Genomic DNA, 26,809 nt, shown 5'->3' with positions numbered 1-26,809 from the left:
AGTCTATAATAAGTCACTTGCCTAATTCAAATTAGGTAAGCCATTCTTCACAGTTTCACCTCTGTGGATATTTCCTTCATTTCCCATGCAGGCTCTGAAGCTTCCCACTTGATCTTATGAATCAGTAGGTGACAGTGCACTTGTTTTCTAAGAAGTCTGAATACTCTAAATAAACGTTAGGTGCATGCACACTAATGGGCAGAGTTGTCCTTTCTATGCCTCACATTCTCATTGTGACAGCTTTCTGCCTTTACTGGCACAGTGTCCAGATGGGAACGTGTGAGAATCCACACCAATATCCATGGCATCTCCTGAGGATAAAGTTCTAAGAAGAAAATAGACCAACTCTTCTCAAGAAGCCTGGTTTAAGAACCATTGCTGTCTGTAGAGGTAAAATAAACAGCATCTGTTTGGCTCATTCACCAGCACCGAGGTGAGGTTACCTGTCCCAAGATCCAGCTTCCACTGATAAGTTGTAGTCCATCTTAATTCATTGTGTTCCTACCTGCCACTTAATTGGCATTGTACCTGAACCTCACCCATCACCTTGTGGATGGTAAGTCCACATAGTGACATCACCAAGATGTTTTTGTACTGGGCCTAGCGATGTGATGTGGGTCACCCAGCTAACAGGCAGTTACTGGCAAGGACTAACCCTTGGCATGGTTCCAGTAGTGGGTCCCATCATCCGTGGTCAAGGTTAGTTTGTGGATTAACTGCTTAGGTTTGATTTCCTCAGCCAGAACTCTCTCTAGTTAAGTTATCTACAGTATATGTAGTTCTCCAAACTGCCCCCCCTCAAGTCAAAGTTGAGGACATAAAAAAAGTCTTCTCTAAGCTGAAGACCACAAAAAAAAAATACAAACAAACAAAAAAGCTCTTCTGTGCTTATGTAAGTGTAAAAAACTGGTGGCTAAGAGTTTCCATGCCACACTCATGCATCGAATGTTTTGCTACTTTGCCATTCTGACATGACAGCAAATGCAGTACTAGCATTCTTCTATGAAGCCACGATATGCTTGTGGCTTCATAAATCAATAGCAGTACTGCACAGGATCAGCATGTGCTAGATGCACCACCTAACAGCTTGCACTAAAGGCAGCCGCCTCCTTAACCCCACCCTATTACAGTTGTGCCTCAGCCTCTGTTTGCCCACTGTCTGAATCTGACCAAGTCACTTAATCAGTCAGTAATCCCAGCCTCAGCCTGTAAAAAAGTCCATGTGGATCAGTGCTTCACCCTGCTGAAATTTGTAAATACATTGAACTTTTAATGTATCTATTCCATGTTTTCTTTTATTTATGTTTAATTTAAAAACAGGCACTCAGATGTAGTGTTTGTTGCATCTAATGTATGTCCAAAGCACATATTTTTATACAAAGCAGTGAACTAAACACAGATTTATGTCAAGCAGTGATTACTTTTTAAAAATCTCAGAGGATGTGGGGAATAATCATAACTCTAGAAACTGAGAATGTTCTAACTAGGCATCTGTTTACCTGTTTTACAAAAATATTCAGTAATAGAATTAATCAATGAGGATGATAAATGTGTGATGATTTCATGTTAATAAACAGGCCCTGAATTTCAGGTGTGTTACCAAGTACGCCTTTGACCCCCATTTGCTATACATTGGTCAAAACTTAATTTATTGTCTAGTACTGTTTCAAGACTTTTAATTTCACATCAGTTGTAACAGACTGACCAGTAATGTAACTGAACCGTAATTCATTTATTTCAAATTTAACAATGGTGCTGAGTGAGCCATTTCTTGCATGACCTTTGCATGATATGTTCTTTAACTAGTTTGCAGTCATCTGCATAATTTGCTATGTGCAATCCTTTCCCTGGTGATATGTCTTTGAAAAAAAATGTATCTAGTACGTATCATAGTGGGATGTCATCATTTCCTTCAGCAGTATTTCCTTATTAACCTGCTGCGCTGATTTGATGTGTTTTCCCATTTAGCTAATTACTTGCCCATCTGATTAAGCATCCACTGATGACAAACTGGATCGTCTTATTTATAACACCTTTATGAGCTATGGTATTGCAGGCCTCAGAAAATTCTAGATTAGTGGTATGTATAGTCCTCACGAAGTGTAATGTGTCGCTTCTTCAAAAAATACCACCAAACTTCCAGACAGGCTGTAGCCTTTGCAAAGTCCATGCTGCTTTACGTCTTTTAATAAGTGCTCATGTGTGTCTTTGAGGAAAAGATCCATTATAAAGCATTCAATCACTGTACAATGAATGTTGCTGACACTGATGGGTCTATAACTAGTAATATCAGTTGCTGTTTTCCCTAGTCTATTCAATCAGGGAGTAGCAGAATACCCAGTTAGTACTAATGTGTTTAATAAAATGTCTAATGGGTTAGACAGGCTATTTTTGATATCTTACACAAAAATGTTCATGATATTGTGTGGGCCACAGAGCATGTGTTTTGCACCTGTTGCTGTATTTAGTTTATTTGGAAAGATGAGGTGCCACTAATGCTATTTGTAGGGTGATTGCAGTTGCATCTCAAGGCTTCATAAAATTATCAGGGAGCATGTTTACCAGTATAAAGTTTAGGAATTACTTCACAATCTGCATGTAATCTATCACATTCACTATCCACACCCTTTAGTCTTTAGTTTTCATTATACAATTTAAGACTTTATTATTGTCTTTGACTTTAGAAATTAAGTTCACTTTGTAGTGAGGTGTAACTGATTTGGTAAGTTGGTAATGCTGAATTTAGTCTGAATTGACCAGGGTTTGAATTCCTTTTGAAAACTGCACATTACATTTTCTTCCTAAGGTATAACTTGTTGATTTTATAATTCCACCACAGGATTTTTTTTTTTTAATTTTCTGGTGTAGTTATGCCTTAACGGTATAAAGTTTTAAATGTAGCTATTACTTATATCATATAATTTGTATTAACCTCATCAGCAGTTTAATTGGGTCACTATTTGCAGCAGTGTAGTTTCTGTTAGGACAGTCTAAGAAGTTTGATTCCCCCCTTAGGGGTCAGGAAGTGTAATTTTGCAAAGACTGAGGCAGCGGTGTAAGTTACAAGTCAGCACATGTAATCTGTTAGAGAAGAGGGTAGGTATTATTATAAGACACATCTGGGAACATCTAATTATTGTTATTTACCCAACAGGCATCAGTTTTGTGGAATTTATTGCCTGCTTGTGGGTGAGCCATTCAGTTGCTTCATTTAGAAGGTCTACGAAGGTCTTCTAACAAGTTTGGTATTCGATTACCCTTTAGGGTAAGGATAGCATTTTACTAAGATCAAAGCAAAGGTATGAGTTACAAGCAAGCTCAGATGTGTTGCAACTCATACTGATGAATCCATGTTTTATGTTGGGCAGAGCAATGCTAAGTAGTACTGTCTGGCCAAATCTGGCTGGCTGTTTAGTAAGAGACATTTTGGTTGCTGGAAGTGTAGCCTATGTTGTAGATATCCACCGCATATTTCTTCTCCTTCATGCAAGTTGGACTAAGTGAGATAAAATAACTGCAGGTTCCCAAATGTCATTGTCCCCTCATTCTGATATTAGGATGTGGTTGCTTGATCTGGTTGAAGCCAGCAGGGTGCAAAAGTCCAGGACCCTGTATCTTAAGTTGTCGCTGATGAGTAAACCTACACCCAAGCTAGACTTTTTACTGGGAACAAGAGACAGGTTACTTGTTTGAAGACACTTTTGTACCTGAAAGTTCACTCTCTGCAGTACACACCCTTAGACTTAAATTTGACAAACTAAGACCATAGAATAACATCCACTGAGTGACCCTGTGGATTAGCCATTTCTAGTAACTACCTTAGTTGTCATCAGTTAAAGATCAACCTACATCACATGCTGTGGGACTGCAAGGAGCTAAATGCCCATTAACAGGATTCTGTGATGACTTATTTTCAGATTTAACCACAGCTGGGAATTAGTAGTCTTTTGAGAATCAGACTCTCTGTTTTGGACACACTACTTGACAATGTGGCATGAAGGTACACATTCACTCATGGGTTTTTGATACATTCGCTCACTGGTTGTTGATACTGATTGTTGATACATTCGCTCATGGGTTGTTGACACAGATAAGTTTAAAATAGCAAGATGTTCAGCATAAAATTATGATCTGGTTTCTCTACAGAAACCCAGTCCATACAAGGTCCCTTGATTTTGTGTCTGCTCGCATGTGTGTCTGAGAACATAATGCGTACATTTCAAATACTTCAGAACAAGAAATGAAAAGCAGTAAGAACAAAGAATACTTCATGATATAGGCATCTGCAATAAGAGCTGATCGGCGTTGGATGTTATATGGCAATGAGGAACAGTCATTTTATTTCTGCATTTCAACTGAAAATGTTTTATTTTAATATAATTCTACAGTAAGCAATGTGTTTCATCACTTATTTGTTCACAAATGAATAACATGCCTTGTAATATTCTGTAATAGTAACACATAGCAGCATCACACAAACAATGGTTAACAAACATCGTTATTGACAAGTGCCAGCATTTTCAGACTGAAAAACATTAATATTGACAGAACTTTGTTTACCCGTTGACTTATCAATGGATTTGCTTGAGATATTCATGTCTAGAGACTCATGACCGACAATGCAGGAGTAGGAATGACCATGGTTCCAGTCATCGATCTTAATGTCGAACTTGCTATACACGGAGAATGACTGGTTTCCATCTTCTTTTATCTCTGTGGTGTGACTGTATTCATGAACTGAGACCGACTCTCCGTTGTGGTGCCACTTGATAAAGATATCTTTGGGGTAAAAATCTTTCACTAGGCAGGTGAGTGTTGCAGTCACACCAGTTGCAATATCTTCTGATGAAGGTGGGAGAAGGAAAATCTGGGGTTTCTTGAATGACCCTCCTGTGAAGGAAATGGTGTGATCACTTGGGGTTCATTATACATGTCACATTTCTGGAAACTTACATTTTTGTTTGTTTCACTCAATTAAATGAGTTTTATTAAAAAATAGTGATATAACATCATATTTGACCTGCATTTTAATGACTGCAGAGATACTAGATTTAGTTTTAAAAAAGTATGTAACCTGCAGAAAAGAGGAACTTCAACAGACATTAATAACTTTAGACCTACAGCAATCTTATCCCCCTCACAAAAATACTTGAATAATGTATTCAAAAACAATTGCTAGACTATCTCCTGCAGGAAGAACTCCTATTCCCTAAACAACAAGGCTTCTGTCCTTCCCATAATACTAGCACTGCCCTTCTAACCTATATAGATACTGTCAGCAAAGCTAAAGATAATGGCAAACTATTGTCTTCCTTATTTCTAGACTTGTCTAAAGCCTTCAACATGGTTTTGTCACAGCAAATGTCCTCACAGGTCTCTCTCAGCCCACCCTTCTTTGGTTCATAAGCTACCTGTTCAATAGATATCAGTCAGTAAAATGACATTCTATGCTCTTTCCTTACCTCCCAGTCACCACTGGAGTACCACAAGGCTCTATCTTTGGTCCTCTCCTGTCTAACATTTTCACCAACACACTCTATACATCCACCTAACAGGCCACCCCAATACAATATGCAGATGATTCTACTCTCGTTTGCACATTTGAGAATGTGGTACACCTCCAGAAAATTACTCAGGAAGCTTTAATTGCTACTGAAACATGGCTTCATAACTCACAACTCATGCTCAACCCCAAAAAGACTAATTAATACTTTGTTTTCCTCAAACCCCTCTCTCATGAAAAAAACAAATTTAAAGTCCTCGCTCTTAGTAATACAACCATCAAAGTCACTTCTCATAACAAATTATCAGGGGTGATAGTGGATGATAATCTTCCATTCAACCTGCATCTACAAAATTACATTAAAAAAATCATCAAAAACTAGGGAATGCTTGACAGAGTCAAAAACGTTCTCACTGACACAACTAAAACTACACTTGCACTACGTATCTCCTCTCCACTCTTTTTATGGCACTCCCATCCTTACTAACCTTCAGGCTTCACAAGAATTAAAACTTGAACAATGCTATAACAAAGTTGCTAAATTTACAGCAAATACCTCTTTCAGAACCTATGACTATATAGCAATGAAAAGCTTAAATTGGTTAGAACTGCCTCATCAACCAACATATACACAGTTTCTTACCATCTATACAATAATCCAGCATCCATCTGCCTGTCCAGCACTAAAAAACATTCTACACAACTATGTTCCCAGTCGGTCACTGTGATTCAGTGATCAAAAACTCCTGTCAACAAACCCAGCAAATCTGCTGGGCATTGTCTCTACTCATACAAGGTAGCTAAGGCCTGGAACCCCTTACCTGTATCCATTAGGTCTATACCCTCCTTTCCATCTTTCAAAACCACTCTAAAAGACTTCCTAGCTAAAATCTGGCTCTGTTCTTGCTCAAAACCATGATATAGTAGTACATCCCTAAACGTGAACAAATACCTTTTCAATCCTTGTAACCCCTTACTCTCCCTTCTTCACTTACTTCCTTACTTCTATCAAATTCTCTTCCCTGACTTGCTCTCTAAATATACCATAAGCCCATTTTTCCCCTCACTTCCTGTTGCAATTCCTATCCTATCTCTACAAACTGTCTAACATTACTGTAAATATTAAATGATTGTCATATTACTTGTATCAACTCTTGACTAATGTTTTAATATTATGTCTAATTTGTTATAATTATTTAAACTGCAGATGGTTTATTTTTGAAGACTGTAAAATTATTGTTCTTAAAGTGTTTTGTAAAAATTTGGAGCATTTTGCCTCGGGCCTCCACTGAAAATGGGCTTTTACCCAATCAGACTTTCCTGGTAATCAAAGGTCAATAAATAAATATAAGACTCAGAGCAGCCTAGAATGTTACCTGGTGTTAGCAGAGGATGCACTTCTGGGAATATAAGCACTATTGACTAGAGCTATAAGATGTCTCCACCTTTCTGCTATTTTATATTAGATGAGCAGTCAGCCATCTTTATCATTAAGACTCCTGGAAGCTGAAAAGCAAAAGCCAAAGAAACTATTTAAACTCCATTTTACATCCAGGGAAGTGGATTTAAATTACTATACTTATCTTACCATTTTGAGCCACCTGTCTCCTTCCAGTCTCATCTCCTCTACTTATCTTACTGGCCACTGACAGATCAAAGTGGGAAGGCCCACCCCTTAGACAGTTAAAACTTGAGTTAGCCTAAGTTTCATACATTATCTGGCTCTTACATATTTAAGCTATACTGACAGTCACCTTCATTTTAATACATTTATTACTGCATTTTCTGGCATTTATCTCACTGTGTATCAAAAGTAATTTGTTCTGGGACCTTATTCTTGTAGGTTCATTTACAGTTGTAGAAGAACTGTCATCTGTTGCAAGATATGAGCACAGTTTATACACTCCGCCCTTATCAGACCAGTTATAGATTACAATGCGCCCTTCGGTATGTAACTGACCAGGTATATGCTGCAACTAGGGTGACCTCAGAGGTTCCTTACAAGAAGAATATAAGGCATAACAAACCTGCCTTTTGCAGGTCCTTAAAGCCCTTTTCCTCTACTCAGTCTCCTATAGATTGCTGAGGGGTGATGTATGTCTGGCTGACTAGGTATCTGCAAACCCCATGCTTATGAATCTCCTGTATATTCATATGTCAAACAGTACCAGAAATACAAAGACCTGAATTTTGTCTGTGAAATGAAGAGAACATTTTGGAGAGACAGATGTGTGTCTCACAAATTGCACCTCCTATGGAACAGGTTTCTTATCCATGTGAAGCTGAGTTTGTCTATTATCCAGTTTAAGCACAACCTAGACCAATGGATAGGAAATAAGAAATTTACACCAGACCTGGCACCCATGTCCCATACAGATAGAAGTAGTTTATAAATGAGTCCTACTTAGATACAGGACATCATTATTCTTTTGGGAAAACTTATCTAGGCTTAAAAAGGCCCCGTGGATCATTAGCCTAGTAACGATCTATGAATCTATCATACTGCACTTCTATATTCATAAGTAGAATGATTTGTAAAAGTTAACTGTTTGTATTTTACGTCAGTTTTGGATTTTATTCTTGTAGTTTCATTCAGAATGGAAGGAGAATTGTGGACTACTGCTGGATCTGAGCCTCATTAGGTTCATAAGTGTTTACTAGGCTAATGACCACAAGGGCCTTTTTAAGCCTAGCCTTGCATCCCAAATCTCTATCAAGTTGTGATACCCTTGATAAGTGTAAGCAGGGGCCTGGGAGATGAAACTTCTACAAGCTAGGGCCCTGGGAGATGAACCATTTACAGGTTACCTGTTTCCATTAGAGACATAGGTGCTAAACCAGGGATGAATTTCCATCCAATTGTCCAAGTTGCACTTGAACTGGGTTAGGGAGGAAATCTGCTTCACAGGGATGGGGAGCCTGTTCCATAGATGGGGTAGTCTCTGGGATACATACCTATCTCTCCAGCAGGTCCTGTTTATATCACAGGCAAGGTTTAAGTCTTTAGAATGGGTAATTCTGCCACTGTTTGCTTTGTGGATATGCAGGAGGTCCATCAGAGTGGGGTCTGACAATGTCTTCAATGCCAGGCATAGATCTCCCCCATCAAAAGCCTGTAGGAAACAGAATACAGGGATAGCACTTTGAAGCGGTCTGCATAGGACATATTACTTATGCCCTGTATTCTTTCAGTAAGGAACCTCTGCGGACGTTCCAGTTGTTGGATATGCCTGGTTTGGTACATACCAAAGGGTGGATTGTACTCAATGATAGGTCTGATGAATGCCGAATACAGTGAAACAATGACTTCCTTGGACTTAGATGCCACACCTTTGTTTATAAGTTGTGCAACATAGAATGATTTCCTCACCACTGTAGACACATGATAATCAAAGGCTAGATTACTATCTCTGTGTGTCCCTAAGTCCCTGACTACTGGGTCATCTCTAAGGGGTGTGTTGTCAATATGATAGTTACCAGGGATGGATGACTTCCCAAAGGATACTATTATGCATTTCTTGGCATTTAGTTTTAGTCCATGGCTCTGACACCAGTTATTTGTCTGTGTCAGCCTCTCATGGAGAACATTAGTGTCAGTGTGAGATTCAATGACAGCTCCTAATTTGCAATAATCTGCAAATTTAGTCAGCCAGAGACCACTGACTTTGGCCTTGACTTCTGAGAAGTAAATGCCAAAAATGAGCGGTCCACGGACTGATCCCTTAGGGATTCCACTTGTGACTGGCCTCTTTGTAGAGGTGGACTCCCCAAGTCTAACTTCCTGGGTCCTGTCTTTGAGCCATTTAGCTATCCACTGAGTGACATACGTGTTTGTATCTAACCTCCTGAATTTGTCAACAATGCCCAACTGGGATATTGTGTAAAATGGCTTGGCCACGTCAAGGTAAGTAGTGTGAACAATTTTGCCCTCATCCATTGCTTTGGTGACCTTCTCAAAGAAGTCCACCAGGTTGAGTAAGCATGATCTGCCTTTGACAAAACCAAACTGGGTTGGGTCCAGTGTCCGGAGGCTTACTATATCTGTACTGATCATCGCCATGATAATTTTTTTCCATGGCTTTGCATATAAGACTAGTGAGACTTATGGGTCTGTAGTTTCCAGGGTCTGTAGATGGCCCGCAATTGTGCAGAGGAATGACTGTTGCCTTTCTCAATTTGTGAGGCACAAAGCCCATTTGGAAGCTACAGTTAAATAGTAATTCCAGAGTCCTATAGGTCATGTTTCATGCTATTTCGAAGGCATCCTGGGATACTGTCTGGGGCCACTGATGCAGTGTTCTTGGTCATAGAGAGAGCATTAAGGACCTGTTCCCTAGTGATAGTTGGGGGAGTTATATTTGATGATATTTCCTGAGGGAAGGTGCAGGGGAAGAGAGGAGTAAAGTTGGAGCTGGATTTATGTGCCAGAAGGTTTGCTATATCTTCTGGCTCAGTATAGGTGGCTCCAATTACAATGAGCTCTGCACACAACTGTTTTTTGCTTTGAGGTTGCGGACATAGCTAAAGAATGCTTTGTGGTTGTCCTTGGCCTGGGAGGCCAAACTTACCTCACATTTATTTGACTTTGGTAGACTTTATTTCTCCTCTGAGTTGTTTGTTTAGTTTGATAAGAGTGATTTTCTTCCTCCTGTTATACATCCAATCGAAGTTGTGATTCCACCAGGGTGGCTTGTTTTTTGAGTTAGTTCTATACTACTTCCTGATGGGTACAGCTGTCTCACAGCTATTAACATGCTTGTACAGGGTTTCTGTGAACAGTTCTGCATAGCCAGAAGTGTTCTCAGGGTTTATAGGGGGCTTGAAATGTTGCCAGGTTCTCACTTAATGGCAGGAGATTAGCCTTAGAATAGTTTCTGAATATTCTCAGTTGAGCTGGGGGTCTAGGTTTTATTTTTATTTCAAAGGAGACCATTCTGTGGTCTGACCTTACCAGGGAAGGCATTAGAGTAGGGGGTGTGCAGCACTCTCCCATATTAGTGAGGATCAGATCCAGTATGGTTGCACCCCTGGTTGGTGTAATGACTATCTGGTCCAGGGAGTTTGTGTTTACAAAATCCAGGAATCTCTGTGCATTAATATTTGATGTTGTCTAGGATTCCCAGTTAATGATGGGAATAATTAAAGTCATGGTAAGAATATGGTATTGGGCTGTATGGTTAGTGTTTCTACTATGTTGAAATACAAGGTATGGGTTTCCTGGGTCATAGTGGGGGACCTTGCAAGGAAGTGGTATTGGATTTTACCTATGGTGATTTGAACAGCTCAGCTCAAGTGCATTGTCCTGTTTGACCAGCCTTGAAGTATATTTATTTTTGATGTAAATAGAGACACCTCCACCTTTAGTCCCTGCCTGTGAAGTAGCTGGTTTAAATGCGTGGAAGGCATTATAACCTTGCACTGTTGGTGAGCTCTCCGCGGCTTTAAACCATGTCTCAGAGACTGCACAGACATCAGCATTCTCTAGGGTAATGAGAGCTTCCATGGAGTGGAATTTTTTGTTTAGGCTCCTAGCATTGAGCAGTAATACCTTTAGATTTTCTTGATTTTGATTTGGTATGTTGGAAGTACTTTCAGTTTGGCATTCCCTAAAAAGGCACTATGGGGGGAAGACAATGTTTTAGCTAATATTCGAAAGCCTACAGGGGAGATGTGCAGACCATCCCTGGCAAAGCAGCGTGATCTGTTGATCATCTCCTTCTATGCTGACAAATATTGCACCCCCTTAGAATGACACCAGAAACTAAGCCAATTGTTAAAGTCAATCATCTTTTGTTTGTATTGTGGCATCGTCCTTGGAGAAGATAAAGTGCTGCTCACTGCATGATGTCTCTCTTCATATAGTCTACACAGGTATGTCTCAGATCATTTACTCCCACATGGACTATGAGTCATATTGGTAACTGTGGTCCATGACCTGACACCTGACTGCGTGCGTAATGTGGTGGATCCTAGCCTCTGATAAGCAATTATTTATACTCCTAATGTCAATAAGGTTGCCAGCAGTACATATGCTGCACCCATCACATACAGTTCAAAGCTGACATATAGACCCACATATACTGAGGCACTTACATGTAACCTTCCTAAACCACAAATACCTCCTAGACAAAGTACATATAAGAAATACCCTCAGCAGCCCCAAACACACACTTTCAAAACAACACACACACATCAACACGTGGAACTGCATCTCATGTAGCCTCTACCTCTAAGCCTATAAGGTAAGACACCGCACAATCCAACATTCTAGTCATTGGAGACTCCATCATGAGACACAATGATGTCCCTCTCACCAGGCTGAGTAAGGAGAAAGTTATGGTCAGTTGCTTATCAGGGGCTAGGATCCGCCACATTACGCATGCTGTAGTTTTTTCATAAACAGTGTTACTGGTAAATCTCTGCCTGGTCTGGTGCCTTAGACTGTAGTTTGTATTGCAGTAGTGGCAGTATTGTACTTTTTACTGCAGGATTTGTGACTCTGTGCTTCTACAGCTGTATACATTCCAGCTGTGTGCTACAGTCTTGTATTATGCTTATCATTTGCCTGCTTAAAGTTGCAATCTAGTGTCTTCCTTTTTACATAACTACTGTGGATACATTTACTGCTTTTTCTCCTGCCCTTGTGTCTGCTACATTGTTACAGTCATCCCAGTTCTCACAGATGCTTTAAGTACTGCTATCTCTGGCTGTTACCAATTGTTTGGACACTAATTACAGTTTGTTTCTGCCCCCTGTAAAAGTTAAAGTTCCTGTAATTCTAACCTACCTCAGGTCACTGACCTGTAGCTAACAGTTGTTGTTGTGTCTTTCGGCTTTTCCTGGTTAGGGGTCGCCACAGCGGAACTCCGGTCTGCTAATGATTGGCAGTAGATTTTTACGTGCTGAGTTGCCAGCTCTGATGCACAACCTTCAACGAAGGTACGCCCATTCACGCATGTCACCACACAGAAGACGCTTTAGCTGAGAATCAAACCGGACAACGTCTTACTGTGAGGCGACAACGCTAGTCAAATGACTAATTAAATAATGATTTGCTACAGATTATGAGCTCACAGACCTCTGCTATTGGCTTTATTTGATTAGATCCCTTGCTATCTCATCTGCTACAACCTGCATAGAGCTGCACCCATTCAAGGTCATTTACTCAGGGCTCTGAGAAGCATGGAAAGCTTTGAACTGTGAGAAATGAGCTTTTCATCAAAAACAAAAAAAAACTGCACTGAGCTGCACTCAGGGCACAGCCACCAATGGATTCACTCCAGAGTGGATTGTCTGTAAAATGTTTTACTTACATGTTGTTTTCCTCTGAAATGCCTGTACTTTTAATATGTTTAGACTACATGAATCTCACTTTTGTAAATCATTACTTAGGATTAGAAAGGTTATGTCTTTTTTTAATAAATTGTATATTATCTCTGTGTATTTCACTGTTATACTACTGTATTTACTTTTGTATAATTATTTTAAAATTGTCTATATCCTATGGAGCTAAATAAGCCTAACACTGAGCAGAATTCTACCTTCTCCTCAGAAAATGCTGCAATATGAGCAAAAAATATTTTAACTGAATAACTGGGTTAGTTTTTGGTGTCATTTGAAGGCGGTCCAATATTTGTCAGCCTGGGAGGATATAATCAACAAACCATATTGTTTCACCAGAGGTGGCCTGTATCTGTCCCCTCTAGGGTGTTTGGCAAAGACATTATCCACCCCTCAGTACCTTTTTAGGTAATGCCAACCTAATAAATGTCCGAACATAATGAGGCAAGCAAAGGAAAATATGAGATTTAATTAACAATGTTAGGAGCCTAAACAAGAAACCTACCCCCTACAAGCCCTTCTTGACATCTGTGTACTGAATGAGAGATGGTTTAAAACAGCAGAGTGTGCTCTGGCTGTGCAGTGCTATACTGCTTTTCACACATTTAGACCAGCTACTGCAGAAAGAAAAACTAGTGGAGATGTCTGTCTTCACGTAGAAAAAACTTGCATCATAGCTGGTAAAGCAGGATAATACACCAGAGCTTCGTCTTCTTTCGGCTTTTCCCGGTTAGGGGTCGCCACACCGGATCATCTGTCTGCTCATGATTGGCAGTGGAGTTTTTACAGTGTTGAGTTGCCAGACCGTGTCCAAATACCCAGCATTACCTAATTACAGAACTCCTATGACCAAAGGAAACCACAACCCCTATCTACTAGAACTGGGAACACTTGATATTAAACCCAATACCATTTTCTTAGGTGATCTAAACTATCCAACTACAGAGTGGGAAACCTGCACCACCACTAGTGCACAAGCTCACAAATTCCTGGACTTTGTCTATATAAATGACCTGGACCAATTTGAATACCCACTAGAGAGAATAATATCTTGAATCTTGTTCTTACTAATATGGAAGCCTTGTGTATCCTTGTCACTTGTTACCTGTGACCATAAAACTATGTCTTCCAAAATAAAATTGAAACCAGAGACCCCTTACACCAAATGTACCTGTAGAAAGTACTCTAAGGCAAACTACCTACTCCTAAGTGATATATTGGAAAGCTTCAAATTCCCACCAAACCCAGTTAACTCTGTTGAAACAAGTGCAGTACAAGCCCCAAAAACAAACCCCCATGCTGAAACCATAATATCAAAAAGCTTTACAATAAAAGGAAAATAATTTTACCCAAAAGTGAGAAGAGTAATTCCCTGAATTATAGAGCCCTCATTATTGCAATAAACAAACAGCTTTTGAGCTTAATAATAATTCACCAATAATAAATAATTAGAGAGGGAAAGGTAATGGAATAGAAAGAGGCCAAGAATGTATTTGGACTGCAGGTTAGAGGTTGACTTTCCTGTCAAGGATTGATATCAGAGTATAGGCAAAGAGAAAGGAATAGGGGGGCCTAAGCAAAAGCCCAGCAATGGTAGAATCTTTAGTAGAATCTAGAACAGAAGCTGCTGTTAAAAACGGAATAATTAGTAGAGCATATAAAATACTGCATGATAACTATGAGTCAATCAGAGGACCCTAGAAAGGATTGGGAAGAGAGACTGGATTAGCAATTCACAAAGAAACAATGGGGGGTATATGTATGTCTTCCAAATATTCAACAAAGTCTAGAAGAAAGCAACTTAGGGTTTGGGTAATGCGAAGGTTGGAGGGATGTATTTTTCAATGAATGAAGTATCCTTGTTAGGGAAAACATTTGGGAAAAATTATTTAGTAATGAGGCAATTATGGGAAGGTTTGATAGAAGAAATGAACAAAATATGTCTTATGTGGAGGGCTTACAGATTAGCATTTAAGTAAAAAAAATTATCTGGCGAATTCTGTTTTAATGGGAAATGGCTTTTATGTCAAATGTTTATATGATCCCATAATAATATGAAAAAGAAATTGCGCAATTAGTGTTTTCTTTCATATGGGGTTCAAAATTAAACCCAGTGAAAAGAGGTGTGTTTTATAGGAGTCAAGATGTAGGGAAACTGGAGTTATTAAATCAGTTGTTTAGTCTGCTTCTTTAAACTTGTATAGTGTATTAAAGTGGGTAGAGGAAGAGAATGAGAAATTAATAGTTGTTGTTGTTCCTTTGGCTTTTCCCTGTAAGGGGTCGCCACAGCGGAACTCCAGTCCACCTATGATTGGCAGTAGATTTTCACAGTGCTGAGGTGCCAGCTTGACGCCCAACCTTCAACGAAGGCACGCCCATTCACGCATGTCTTTCAAATGCCACTCGACCACGGGGAGGACATGCAGACTCCACACAGAAGGCGCTCCAGCCAAGAATCGAACGGGAGAACCTCTTGCTGTGAGGTGACAATGCTACCACTGCACTACCGCAAATGTCTAAATATAAGTACAAAAATTTGGGAGATAATGACAATAAGAAGAAGAAATAAAGATTATATAAAAAATAAATTAAAAATTATAAAGACAACTACCACATAGAAAATGACAATTGATGGTATAGAGAAGGATAGAAGGGTATGGTATAATAATGTGATGAAACAATATTATTATGTAAATACATGAGAACATTTAAAAAACCAAAGACGTAAAAGAAACAACAGATAATATAAAATGTTTACTCAATAAAAAGTAACAAATAACTTAAGCCAAATGCCTGACTTCTTCAGAGGAAATGACATAATAACAATCATCATTCAAGTTTATATAATCATCTTAATTAACTAGAAACCAAGCCTGCTGCAATTAATTAATCAATTACTAAATATTAAAGAACAAATGCAACAAACAATAATATATAAATTATACACATAAATGTTCCTTTCATTAATATAGACACTAAAGCAAGTATAAAAATATTGTGATGTATATTATCATCTCTTAAGACTTTTCAGTTTTAAGAGACTAGAGATTGAACAAGCATCGTTTATACCAGGATGGGAGTAAGCATACAGTCTTACCTGCCATAATAACTCAGCTTCCTCTAGTTGTAAGGGTCTAGGACCACCCCTCTGATTTATTGAAATATGATCTATTGCAATAAATTTAAAACTATGATCAAAGTTGATGGCAATATGTTTAGCTAGAGCATTTTCCATCTTCAAGTTCTTAATAGCACATGTATGCTCATATATACGGTCTCTCAGCCTTCTCACGGTTTTCCCGATATAGAAGGCCGGACATTTTTTACATCTAGCTAAATAAATTACAAAAGATGAGTTACAATTCAGTTTGAAACCTATTTTATATGTATAGTTGTTAATACAGAAGTGTGTACCCTCCTCAATGTATTTACAGTAGCTGCAGTTCTGACATTTGTGCATTCCAACATTAAGTACTGGTCGCGTTTTCTTAAATTCCAAAATACTCTTCATATTCATCCCCTTCTTGTAAACAACCCGGGGTTGGCAGCCCACTTTGTTGTAAATACTCGGGTAAAGTTTAAACAATTCCCAATTCTTAAGTATAATGTCTACACATAATCCACTGTCCTGACTAAAAGTAGTGATAAACGTGGATTTTACTGTATTATCAACTGGTGCCTTAAAAGATGTTTCACTATCCACAGATGTATCCGATCTTCCAATCTGGTCACAATAAGCACCAGTGTGTGGGCTCGACTCATGAGGGGACTCAAGGACACTAGACTTGTTAGTCAGAATACTAATATTAACCCCAATTGGTAAATTCCTATCATTGTCAGTTACAACCGGCAATAGTGGTGTATATACTTGATGCCGTCTTTTTTCTACAATTTCCTGTATGAGCTTGTCCAACATTTCGAGCGGGTATCCCCGTGCCATAAACATATTCCTCAAATTCAAACATTCATCATTAAAGTCATCATCCAGTGTGACCATTCTTGCAGCACGAACCAGCTGGCCCTTAACAACAGATCTTTTTTGAAAAAATGGGTGACAGCTGGTGAAATGCAAGAAGGTGTTGGAATATGTCTTTTTACGATGGATTTTTGCAGTGTAACTATTATGTGTTAGATCTTTACTCAATCACACATCCAAATAAGCAATATTTTCAATGGAGAATGTGTGTGTAAATTCTAAGAAAACGGTACTTTGATTAAAGTACCGTACCATCGTATCAGCTTCACATTCATTTATATTGGCAAGGATAAAAATGTCGTCAAGAAATCTGGTGTATAGTAAGAATTGTTTATAGTAAGGGTTTTGTTGTGAAAAGACATAATGTGATTCCCAATAGGCCATAACCAAATTGGCTATGCTACCGCCACATGGGGATCCCATAGCAACCCCTACTTTTTGTTTATAAAACTCATCTCTAAAGGTAAAGAAATTGTAAGACAAAACAAGATCCCCTAATAGGGTCACTAAATAGACTTCTCTGTCTGATGCATTATGTTTTTTTAACATGTAACTGACCCATTCTAAAGCTATGTCTTGAGGTATGCTACTATACAAGTCCTTCACATCTATTGTTGTAAAATTGGTCTCTTTATTGAATACAATAGTACTAATTGTGTTCAAGAATGACCACGAGTCCTTGCAAATCTGTTGTTCCATACGTACATATTTCTGAAGTATAGCATCAATTACCTTTGCACAGGTATATGTGGGAGATTCTCTACTGTCGACCAATAGTCTTAACGGGGGATTATGGATGTTTTTATGTATTTTTGGGATACCAAAGACACATGCGTATTTTGGATAAGATGTAATCAAATAAGCATGTGTCTTTGAATCAATTCTGTTCTCAATGAATAAGTCCTCAATACTATCCCTTATTAACTTATATGCACTGTTGACCTCTGATCTAGAGCTGTGGTCGTATCTGTCAGATTTCAATACTTTGTACATACGTCTCTCATAGTCACTAGTGGTAAAAACCACCAAACCTCCCCCCTTATCAGGTTTACAAAAGTGTAGGTTTTGAGTTCTAAGGAACTGAATACACTCCTCTTCTATCTTGGACATATTGTCCGACCCATAGTTGTGGAATCTTTTTGTGGACAAGTGTCTCAAATCGAGCTCACAACACCTTTCAAAGGATTCCATAACCGGGTGTAATGGGGGGTTGAATGTGCTTGGAACGTACAATTGGTTTGCACTAACTATATCTGGGTGGTCTCCTATCAGTATTTTGAAATTTAACTTTCTAACGAATAGTTTAACATCCAGTATAGCATTAACAGTATTAGTAGGTTTCATTGGTACAAAACTGAGCCCTTTTGACAGTAGTGAAAGCATGTCACTATCAAATTTAACGTCACTAAAATTATACAAATTGAAGTCACCTGAGCTGTTTTTCACAACTTCAACAAGAGGTGAGAAAACAACATCGTCAGTCATGTCCAGGTCTAAAATGTTAATATTTGATAACTCAATGTCAATACAGTCAATAGTAGAAGAGTCCAAGTGAGTGTCGTGGAGAGGGCCATCACCCGAAATCACTATGTTGGAACATACCACATCACTGACAAAATCTAAGCCTACTTGTTGTTCCCCCACCTCGGCGCAAATCTCTGTTGGTAAGAGTTCTTGTCTTTCGGTCTCGCACCTAAAAAAGAAAACTTCTGATTGTTGTTGTTAAAATTGCCACCCATACGGTTATTACTACCGCTTCTCAGTCTTTGGCTCCATGGCGTGCTAGTAGATTCACAAGGACCGTCAAAGTTACTTAATCGGTCATCCCCATTTGACCTAAAGTCGCGTGCTCCCATATGTTCACCATTAATTAACTGGGGTGGAGAAAGCTCAGTTTGACCAGATGGTATGTTGTTGGAGCTAAAAGAAAACAGCCCTTTCCTCCAAACTTGACCATTCGGAGGTTTAGGGTAAGCCACCCCTGTCTTGTAAGCGTCACTGTCCCTAGCCAGTTTTTTCGTCTTCTGGTGGTGTAATTTAGACAACTGTTCGTCTATACTTACGAATATACGATCATATTTGTACTTATATCTATTATATTCAATATCAGCAGTTATGGAGTTGTCAAGCGCTACCATATATTGAGATAGCTCATCAATCCAGCAGTTATAGTGTCTCACAAACAAAGCCATTAATTCGAACCCTTGATTATCAAATAAATTTACTAGCTCCGTATGGAATACGGAGCCAACTTTTAGGCCAGTGGGATAAGGAGATCGTCTCAAACCTTTAGGTACAATTTTACGTACAAGACATTCATTAAAATAGGCCACTTCAAGTTGCCGTTTTTTGAGTTTCAGCAAACATGCATCAAACACTTTTAATTTAAAGGAAATGTTCTCGCTGGTATTGTCATTGCCATAATTCCCCATACGTTCATGCCCATTGTTGTTAAGAGCATTAGGCTTTAATGCTTCCGATAGACAAAACTGATTATCAAGCCACAATGGTGTGTTAACGGTATTATTGTTATTATTGTTGTTATTACCTTCATGAACTACAGGTATCCGCCTCGATGGATTTAGCGGTTGTAAAATATCAGTCATTGCCTGGGGTGGTTGAGGTATCTGCAATGTGTCCGTTGGACAACGAATAGTCAAAGGTTTTGCAGTCTGACTTTCCGGAACACAAAACGTACTGCGTGGTAGATGTTCACTGTTAGCCTTTGGTAACTCAAGAAGAGAGTTATCCGAGTTGTTACTAGAGGTAGGCTGAAGTGTAAGAACAGGCTGGAGTATAGAAACAGTTCCGTTACCTTCAAAGGGTAAACGCTCGTTGGTACAATTATCCAAACATTGAGAACATTTACCAGAAGAACTTATAAAAGCCATTAAAGTCAGAAAAAAAGTAGTGCATTAAGGCAGGAGAGCATCAGGATTTTCTATGGAGATTTGGAATAAATAAGTTACCAGTAAAGGGCAATATCCCATATAAAAAGAACATTGATACAGTGTGTTTTTTCTTTGTGAGGAGGATATTTTTTCTTTGAAATGTAAAATAGTGATTAAACTTTTGGAATAAGATGTGTGAAGAAAAGTTCCTTCAGAATATTAATGTTATAACCAGTACATATATGAATATGATCATGTATGGATATTATAAAAACAAGAAGAAAGAATACGTGAGAAAGGTAGATAAGAAATTATTTGATGTAATATGGCTTATATATAATGAAGGACTGAATGAAATTTTGTTTAATGGGAAATGGATTTTGGCTGATATACTACGAAATATTTGATTATGGTTGTGGGAGGAGTGGGGGTCAGTTATGGAAGAATAATAATAATAGTATATAAAAAAGCGTAGATATGTCTATAAATATATATATATTGCAAATATGTAAATAATATTTTGTTTATGTTGTGCTAATTAAGGGACCCCCTACTCTTTTTATAAAGGATCTTTTACATCCATTTGAGCAACCACCAACTCAGGCAGAATGGATGTTGGCTTAATGTCTAATCTGAAGGACAAAACTCAGAGTGCAGCTTCTCCTTTAAACTGCACTGTAGTATCAGAAATCCATCCACCTGTTGTGGGAATAGAACCCACAGTCTGCTGCACACAAGACAAGTGTGCTACCTGTTGCATCACTGACATTACATAATGACTTATGTATCTATATTCATTGCCCTTTCACTTAATTACTTGGAAAAGTTAATTTGGGTCTGTAGTCGAATACTAAACCTGTAATTTTAAAGGGAATACAGATGCTGTTTGACATCTTAGTGTCTCAGTTTGTACAAATGGTTACTCTTAGATGTGTTTTTGTGCAGCATTATTCATTTGTTCATTTCTTTCTCCTCTGGCACCAACATTATCCTGTTCAGGGGAGCCTAATCCAGTCCCAGAACTCAGTGATTAAAGGGTGAGTTCAAAAACTCTCTTTCTCTCACACACACATATACACACACATTCACACACACACACACACACACACACACACACACACACACACACACACACACACGCACGCATGCACGCACACACACACACACACACACACACACACTTGTTCACACACACACTTGTTCACACACACACTTGTTCACACACACACACACACACACACACACACACACACACACACACACACACACACACACACACACACACACACACATACTTGTTCATATGTGCATCTAGACACACACCCATATCCTCTGCACCCTCCCCCACACACATACACAGATGCACTCATACTTGTTTACATGTGCATGTACACACACATGTACTTACACCGACAAACATACCCCTGCAGACACACACACATACCCACACGTGCACACATTCATACATACATATACACACCCACACACATACTCACACATGCTTATTCATGGGACAAATGCCTACTGGCAATTTGCAGGATCTCCTGTTCATCTACAGCATGTCTTTGGGATGTGATGGGAAACTGAAGTACCCACTGAAAACCAAATGGACAGAGAGAGACCCATGTGGGTACAGTGAGAAATGCAGACTCTATACAGATGGCACGAAATCAGCGAACCAATCAGTATAAGGTAAAAAAGATAACTACTGCGCCACATTGTAGCCTAGCATAATATACAGTTTCATATTATTTGACCATAGTATTTTCAGGTTTTTTTTTTTACCTGAGATGGTACTCAGCACTGGAGAATCCTTTCCTTACTTGATGGCCAGCTGTTCCATTGACAGGACCAGCAGTCTTTCCATATGTGCATGAAGCCAGCTTATAATTAATCTTACCCCATGCCAGTATGAAAATACTGAACTTGGTGAATAAACAAATAACTCAGTAAAAGAAAATGTACCTGTCTGTCTCTGAACACATCTATTGCAACATATATTATATCATGCTAACAGGTCACTGGTTTACAACATAATTTGCTACAGATTTAGCAGTTTAGCTGCCATTTTTAAAAATGTCCAGTTAAACTCACTGAAACCACCAACAACCTTTATAGTTTCAAAATAACCAAAACATATAGGAAAATCTGATGTTCCTTACAAACTATTGATCCCAAAGCACTGACTGCTAACCTCATTCCATGGTCATTATTTGGAATTATTTGTGGAACCAGCAAGCAAAGGCAATGTGCAATACATGGTGCATACTTCTGAGTAATGAAGTGCTGAATGCAAAGACCACACATATGATAATTAAGGGAACTCTGATAAACCACAGGGTTTCTGTAATAATCATAAGAATCCCATCCTATACATTGTTAAAGTTTATCTTTATAAGTTTATTATTTTTTTCTGCACTGTGTTATGTATTGTGGTGCTTCTCTCATTAGGCCTCAAATGAAAGCCAAAGCACTCATGCATATACATAGTTAAAAGAGAGAGACATCCACTTCACCATCGACACATGAAAACGACGAAAAATCCATTAACATTTCATTTTTTAAAGTTTAAGTTTAATTGTCGCTAATCATGTTGTTTTTTTGTGGCAAGTGTGGCAGTGTGTGGTAGGCATGTATTAGCGTTATGAAAAATTTAAACTTTTTACCTGTTAAATGTCCGATTTGCGTCGTCGATTTATTTGTGTGTGTCGGTGAAGTGGATGTCGATCTTCTAACTTGTCGATGTACTGACATGTACCTGAATAAATACATAAACCATATAGACTGTTGTTGTTGTCTTTCGGCTTTTCTCGGTTAGGGGTCGCCACAGCGGAACTCCGGTCCACTAATGATTGGCAGTAGATTTTCACAAATGCCAAGGTGCCAGCTCGATGTTCAACCTTCAACGAAGGCACGCCCATTTACGCATGTCTTTCAAACGCCCACCCAACCATGGGGAGAACATGCAGACTCCACACAGAAGGCACTCCCTGCACTCCAGCTGAGAATTGAACAGGAGAACCTCTTGCTGTGAGGCAACAACGCTACCGCTGCACCACCGCAAAAGTACATAAACCATATAGACTACTTTACATTAACCTGCATTGGTAATACATGGTGGGAAGGAGATAACCAATTCCTACCAACCTGACTACAGATAAATGTTACATTATGTTTATCAGGACTAGCAAGGGCAGCTCACAAAATGCCAAGAGACTTGACCAAGTAAAAATAAATTTGCTGTTACTCCTTTGCAACTCAGGAGATTCCCTTTAGACTCATATGTTAATAAACTGTCTTTCTTCTATTGTATTTTCTGCAAAATGTTTGGTATCTTACCTACTGTGTTTATGAATATTGTGTACTCATAGCCAGCCTTAGGGATTGGGGGACTAAGTGATTGCTTAACATTCTACTTGGCTAGAGGTACCTTTCTGCCATTTATTTAGTAAAGAAATTCCACAGTAGTTTTTCTTTACATTATATTATAATAAATTAAATAAAAAATCTGTATAGACCTGTTTCAAAGCTGAAATGATCAATCATTTTGCACACTTTTTTGGTGATTTCCCTTCCAAAATCCACCTGATTAATATGATAGCAAGGAGCAGAAAGCCCACAGATAGTTAAAGGTAAAGTGGATGGTTATTGTGAAAAAGAGTAGCTGCAGCAGCCAAAAATGGCAACATTTTTAATATTCTCTTTTTTAAATCCTAGAAGGCAACCAGATATGGTCAGTGGACAGCTTTGCATGGCAAATGGAATTGAATACATTACTGTGTAGTCCTTATTTTATCGAGATGTATGCAAACAAAGTACCTATAATTTTTGGGGCTGACTATGGAGAAAACAAAGTAACGGCTGTTGCTTTCACATTATTCTGACTTTCTAGGACTAATGTTATTTGTGTGAAACAAAGTTGAAATACATTTCATGCCAGTTATTTTTATCACAATCAGACATCTGAAGTGTACAGAATAGCTGGCTGGCGGGGGGGGAGGCTCTCTGTAGATCAAAATGAATCAGAGTAACTGACCTTGTCATTTGATCATTTCAGTCACTAATCTGGCTTTGCAGGACTAGTGTACACAGTTGTTTAAAGATGGAATACTCTACTGCAATTACTGTGTGTTTGTGTGAAACAAGCCTGAAATATATTACTGTGATTGTTATTGCTATTATTATTTGTACTAAAGTCAGACATATGAGGTGTATACAGTCAAAAATGTGGCCATGACTGATGGGTATGGAGGCCATCTGTAGATGAAAATTACTTACCCCTTTTGTTGTTTGATCACTGTTAAACAACAACCTGTGATTAGTGTGCCAGGAGCTGTGTCACACAATTCATTGTGTTTGTTGAATCAGTGTAAAACTAGTATTGCTATGATTTATATATATATATATATATATATATATATATATATATGTGTGTGTGTGTGTGTGTGTGTGTGTGTGTGTGTGTGTGTGTATGGGGGAGGATGCAGACTATTTAAGAGTAACAAGTTAGCCATAATTTCTTTCATTTTCCATCACTGTCAGACATCTGCATTGCTCATGATAAGTAGTTATCTTTGGTGGTCTGGTAGAGGTAGGATGTGAGTGAAAGCAGCTGATCATTTGCCACAGTGGCACAAGAACCACTGTGATCTCACAGCACTTGGCTCTGATTTAGTTTTTGGTTGTCATTTCTTCTGTGTAATGCCTGTATATCCTCCCTTTGTTTTATATGCTTATACATCTACTCTAGTTTATTGCAAAACCCCAAAGTGAACTGTATTTCTCACATTTGCTTGTAGGTACAGATGCAGTGTGTGTGTGTGTGTGTGTGTGTGTGTGTGTGTGTGTGTGTGTGTGTGTGTGTGTGTGTGTGTGTGTGTGTGTGTGTGTGTGTGTGTGTGTGTGTGTGTATGTGTGAAAATAAAAATATCTGTGGACATACACTGTTGTCAGGACATGCCTGTATGCCTGTCTCTGTCTCTATTGTGCATAGCCATGAAGCCCTGACTGTGGCCGAGTTGATCAGTGTTCAATTAGCAGCCATGGCAATAGATGACCCAGGCAGTGAGGAGAACATTGAGGGAGCATAGCCCACCATATCTTCTGAAGGGATGCTGGGATTGCAGGCATTTGGAGGCACACAGGGCAGTCCAATCTCCCTGGTGGAGACAGTAGGGACAACTGTCTGTGCTGTGAAGTAAGGTGCAAGGTTATTTAAAGACAATGTCCCTTATGGAAGTGGGGTACATCCTCTACAGACAGCCCACTACATGTGTCTTCCTCAGCTGACCACCAAGTGCTTGCTCAGTTAAAGCCAGGGTGAAAAAAACTTCAAACCACTCTGATGGATGTCTGTGTGATGATTCCACGTAGTTGCTTCTTGCTTGGTAGGGAATTAATAGTTTGACTGGCCACAAGACAGTCTGTGATCTTGAGATAGCAGGGGCAAAACTGAAAAGAAATACTGCCGAGCACATACATAACTATTCTGTGAAGAAGTAGAAAACAGATACGAAAAATAAAATAATAGTTAATTCATTATCTTTCAAAAATGAGACGTCAAATGTCTAATTCTGATGTCTTCCAGTCCAACTGTAGTAATTTACTGTATTTTAATTATTACTGTATGTGCATTAGTCTTACTGTCATTCAAACTATGTGTTCATTGTTATGTCTTGCACGGGGACCAAAGCATTGTAATTTCATCCAGCTTGCACTGCTATGTATATCTGCTGTATCCTGGACTGTATGTAAGCTTCCAAGCCCCCTAAGCCTTTCTGTGTTGGATGGAAGCCTTCTAGCTTATCATTGGGAGTAGTAAACACTGGGTAGCCTATCTACCACAAGAGGAGTGTTTTTTGGCCCAGAATTTGTAGTTTATTGGCCGTTTGGGCAATTTTTCCATCTCTTTCAACTTTCTGGTTTAAAATCCCGCATTGCACTTATTTCCCACTTTTCCTGTAACTAGTCTAGTCCAGATACAGATTTGATGTATCCAGGACTGTAAGCTCCTGAGAGATGCCAAAGTCTGCCCTTCAATTTTTCCCTTAGTTCTGCTAGTTCTGTCCTCTCCTGCACGTTTACTAGCTTATTAGTCTAGCACTTTACCATACCAGACTTCTTGTAGCAATTATTGTAGCACACAAAACAGCTCCAGTAGTTATTATTAATGCCCACCTCCAGGCATGTCTAAAGGTCAGTTCCTTGTGCTTTCTCCTGTTAACCTGGTGAACTTGGGCATCCTGAGGCAATGTAGCAACTGCCTCATGTACACTGACAACCCTCTCCTCTTATCTCCCAACACTCAGACTTGCAAGAGATGCACTTATATATCCAAACTGGAACCCATACACTCTCCACCCAACACTGGAATAGCTGGTCAAGAGGAGAAGGTCAACACTTGCACCACACCACATGGAACACATAGCCCTTCAGAACACACACCAGCACTGCCTTCACATAAACACAAACCACACACACACACCTTCATAGAGGCTCTCAATACAAATCTACCCAAACAGCAGAGACATCCAAGGCAGAAATGCACTCGACCATCACAACACAACACTAGTCACAAGACACATAACTCTCCTAAACAGTGTGCCATTCAGCCAAAGCCTCTAAGGCAAAACAGCATGCCCAGAACACTAGTCATAGGTGACTTGATAGTGAGGAACACTGATGTCCAAATCACTAGGTTGAAAAGGGAGAAAGTAATGACCTGAGACGTATCACCCTGGACTACATGAAAAGAGACATGGAGGAGCTCTTGGATTATGTAGCCCAGGCAGGTACAGCCCTAGCCCTGAGCAGCATCATACCATCACTAAGAATGATACCACAGTACAAACAGAAAATGATTGATCTCAACAATTGGCTAAGTTTCTGGTGTCATTCTAAGGGGATCCAGTATCTGTCTGCCTGGGATGATATGATTGACAGACCTCGATGCTTTGCCAGAGATGGCCTACATCTGTCACCCCTGGGCATTCGGATAGTGGCCAAGGCTCTTGTCACCCCTGTAGTGCCTTTTTTAGGTGGTGTTCCAAAGATCAAATTACCACCATAATGGCTACAAACAAATGCTATTGAGGGTCA

The 26,809-nt window shown here is 39.1% G+C and overlaps 1 gene segment (V, D, J or C); it reads right to left on the bottom strand.

Annotated features, from left to right (window-relative positions):
• The window catches only part of LOC122798920, a 399,307-nt gene that overhangs the window by 61,297 nt on the left and 311,201 nt on the right, over positions 1–26,809 (bottom strand). The window contains 1 exon segment of the C gene segment in view: positions 4,561–4,890. Coding sequence covers positions 4,561–4,890 — 330 coding nt within the window.

The sequence above is a fragment of the Protopterus annectens genome, chromosome 3.part1 (assembly GCF_019279795.1).
Source record: "Protopterus annectens isolate FY-2018-M chromosome 3.part1, PAN1.0, whole genome shotgun sequence".
NCBI lineage: Eukaryota > Metazoa > Chordata > Ceratodontiformes > Protopteridae > Protopterus > Protopterus annectens.
The sequence above is the reverse complement of the archived record's forward strand: the minus strand, read 5'-3'. Positions and strand labels throughout refer to the sequence as shown.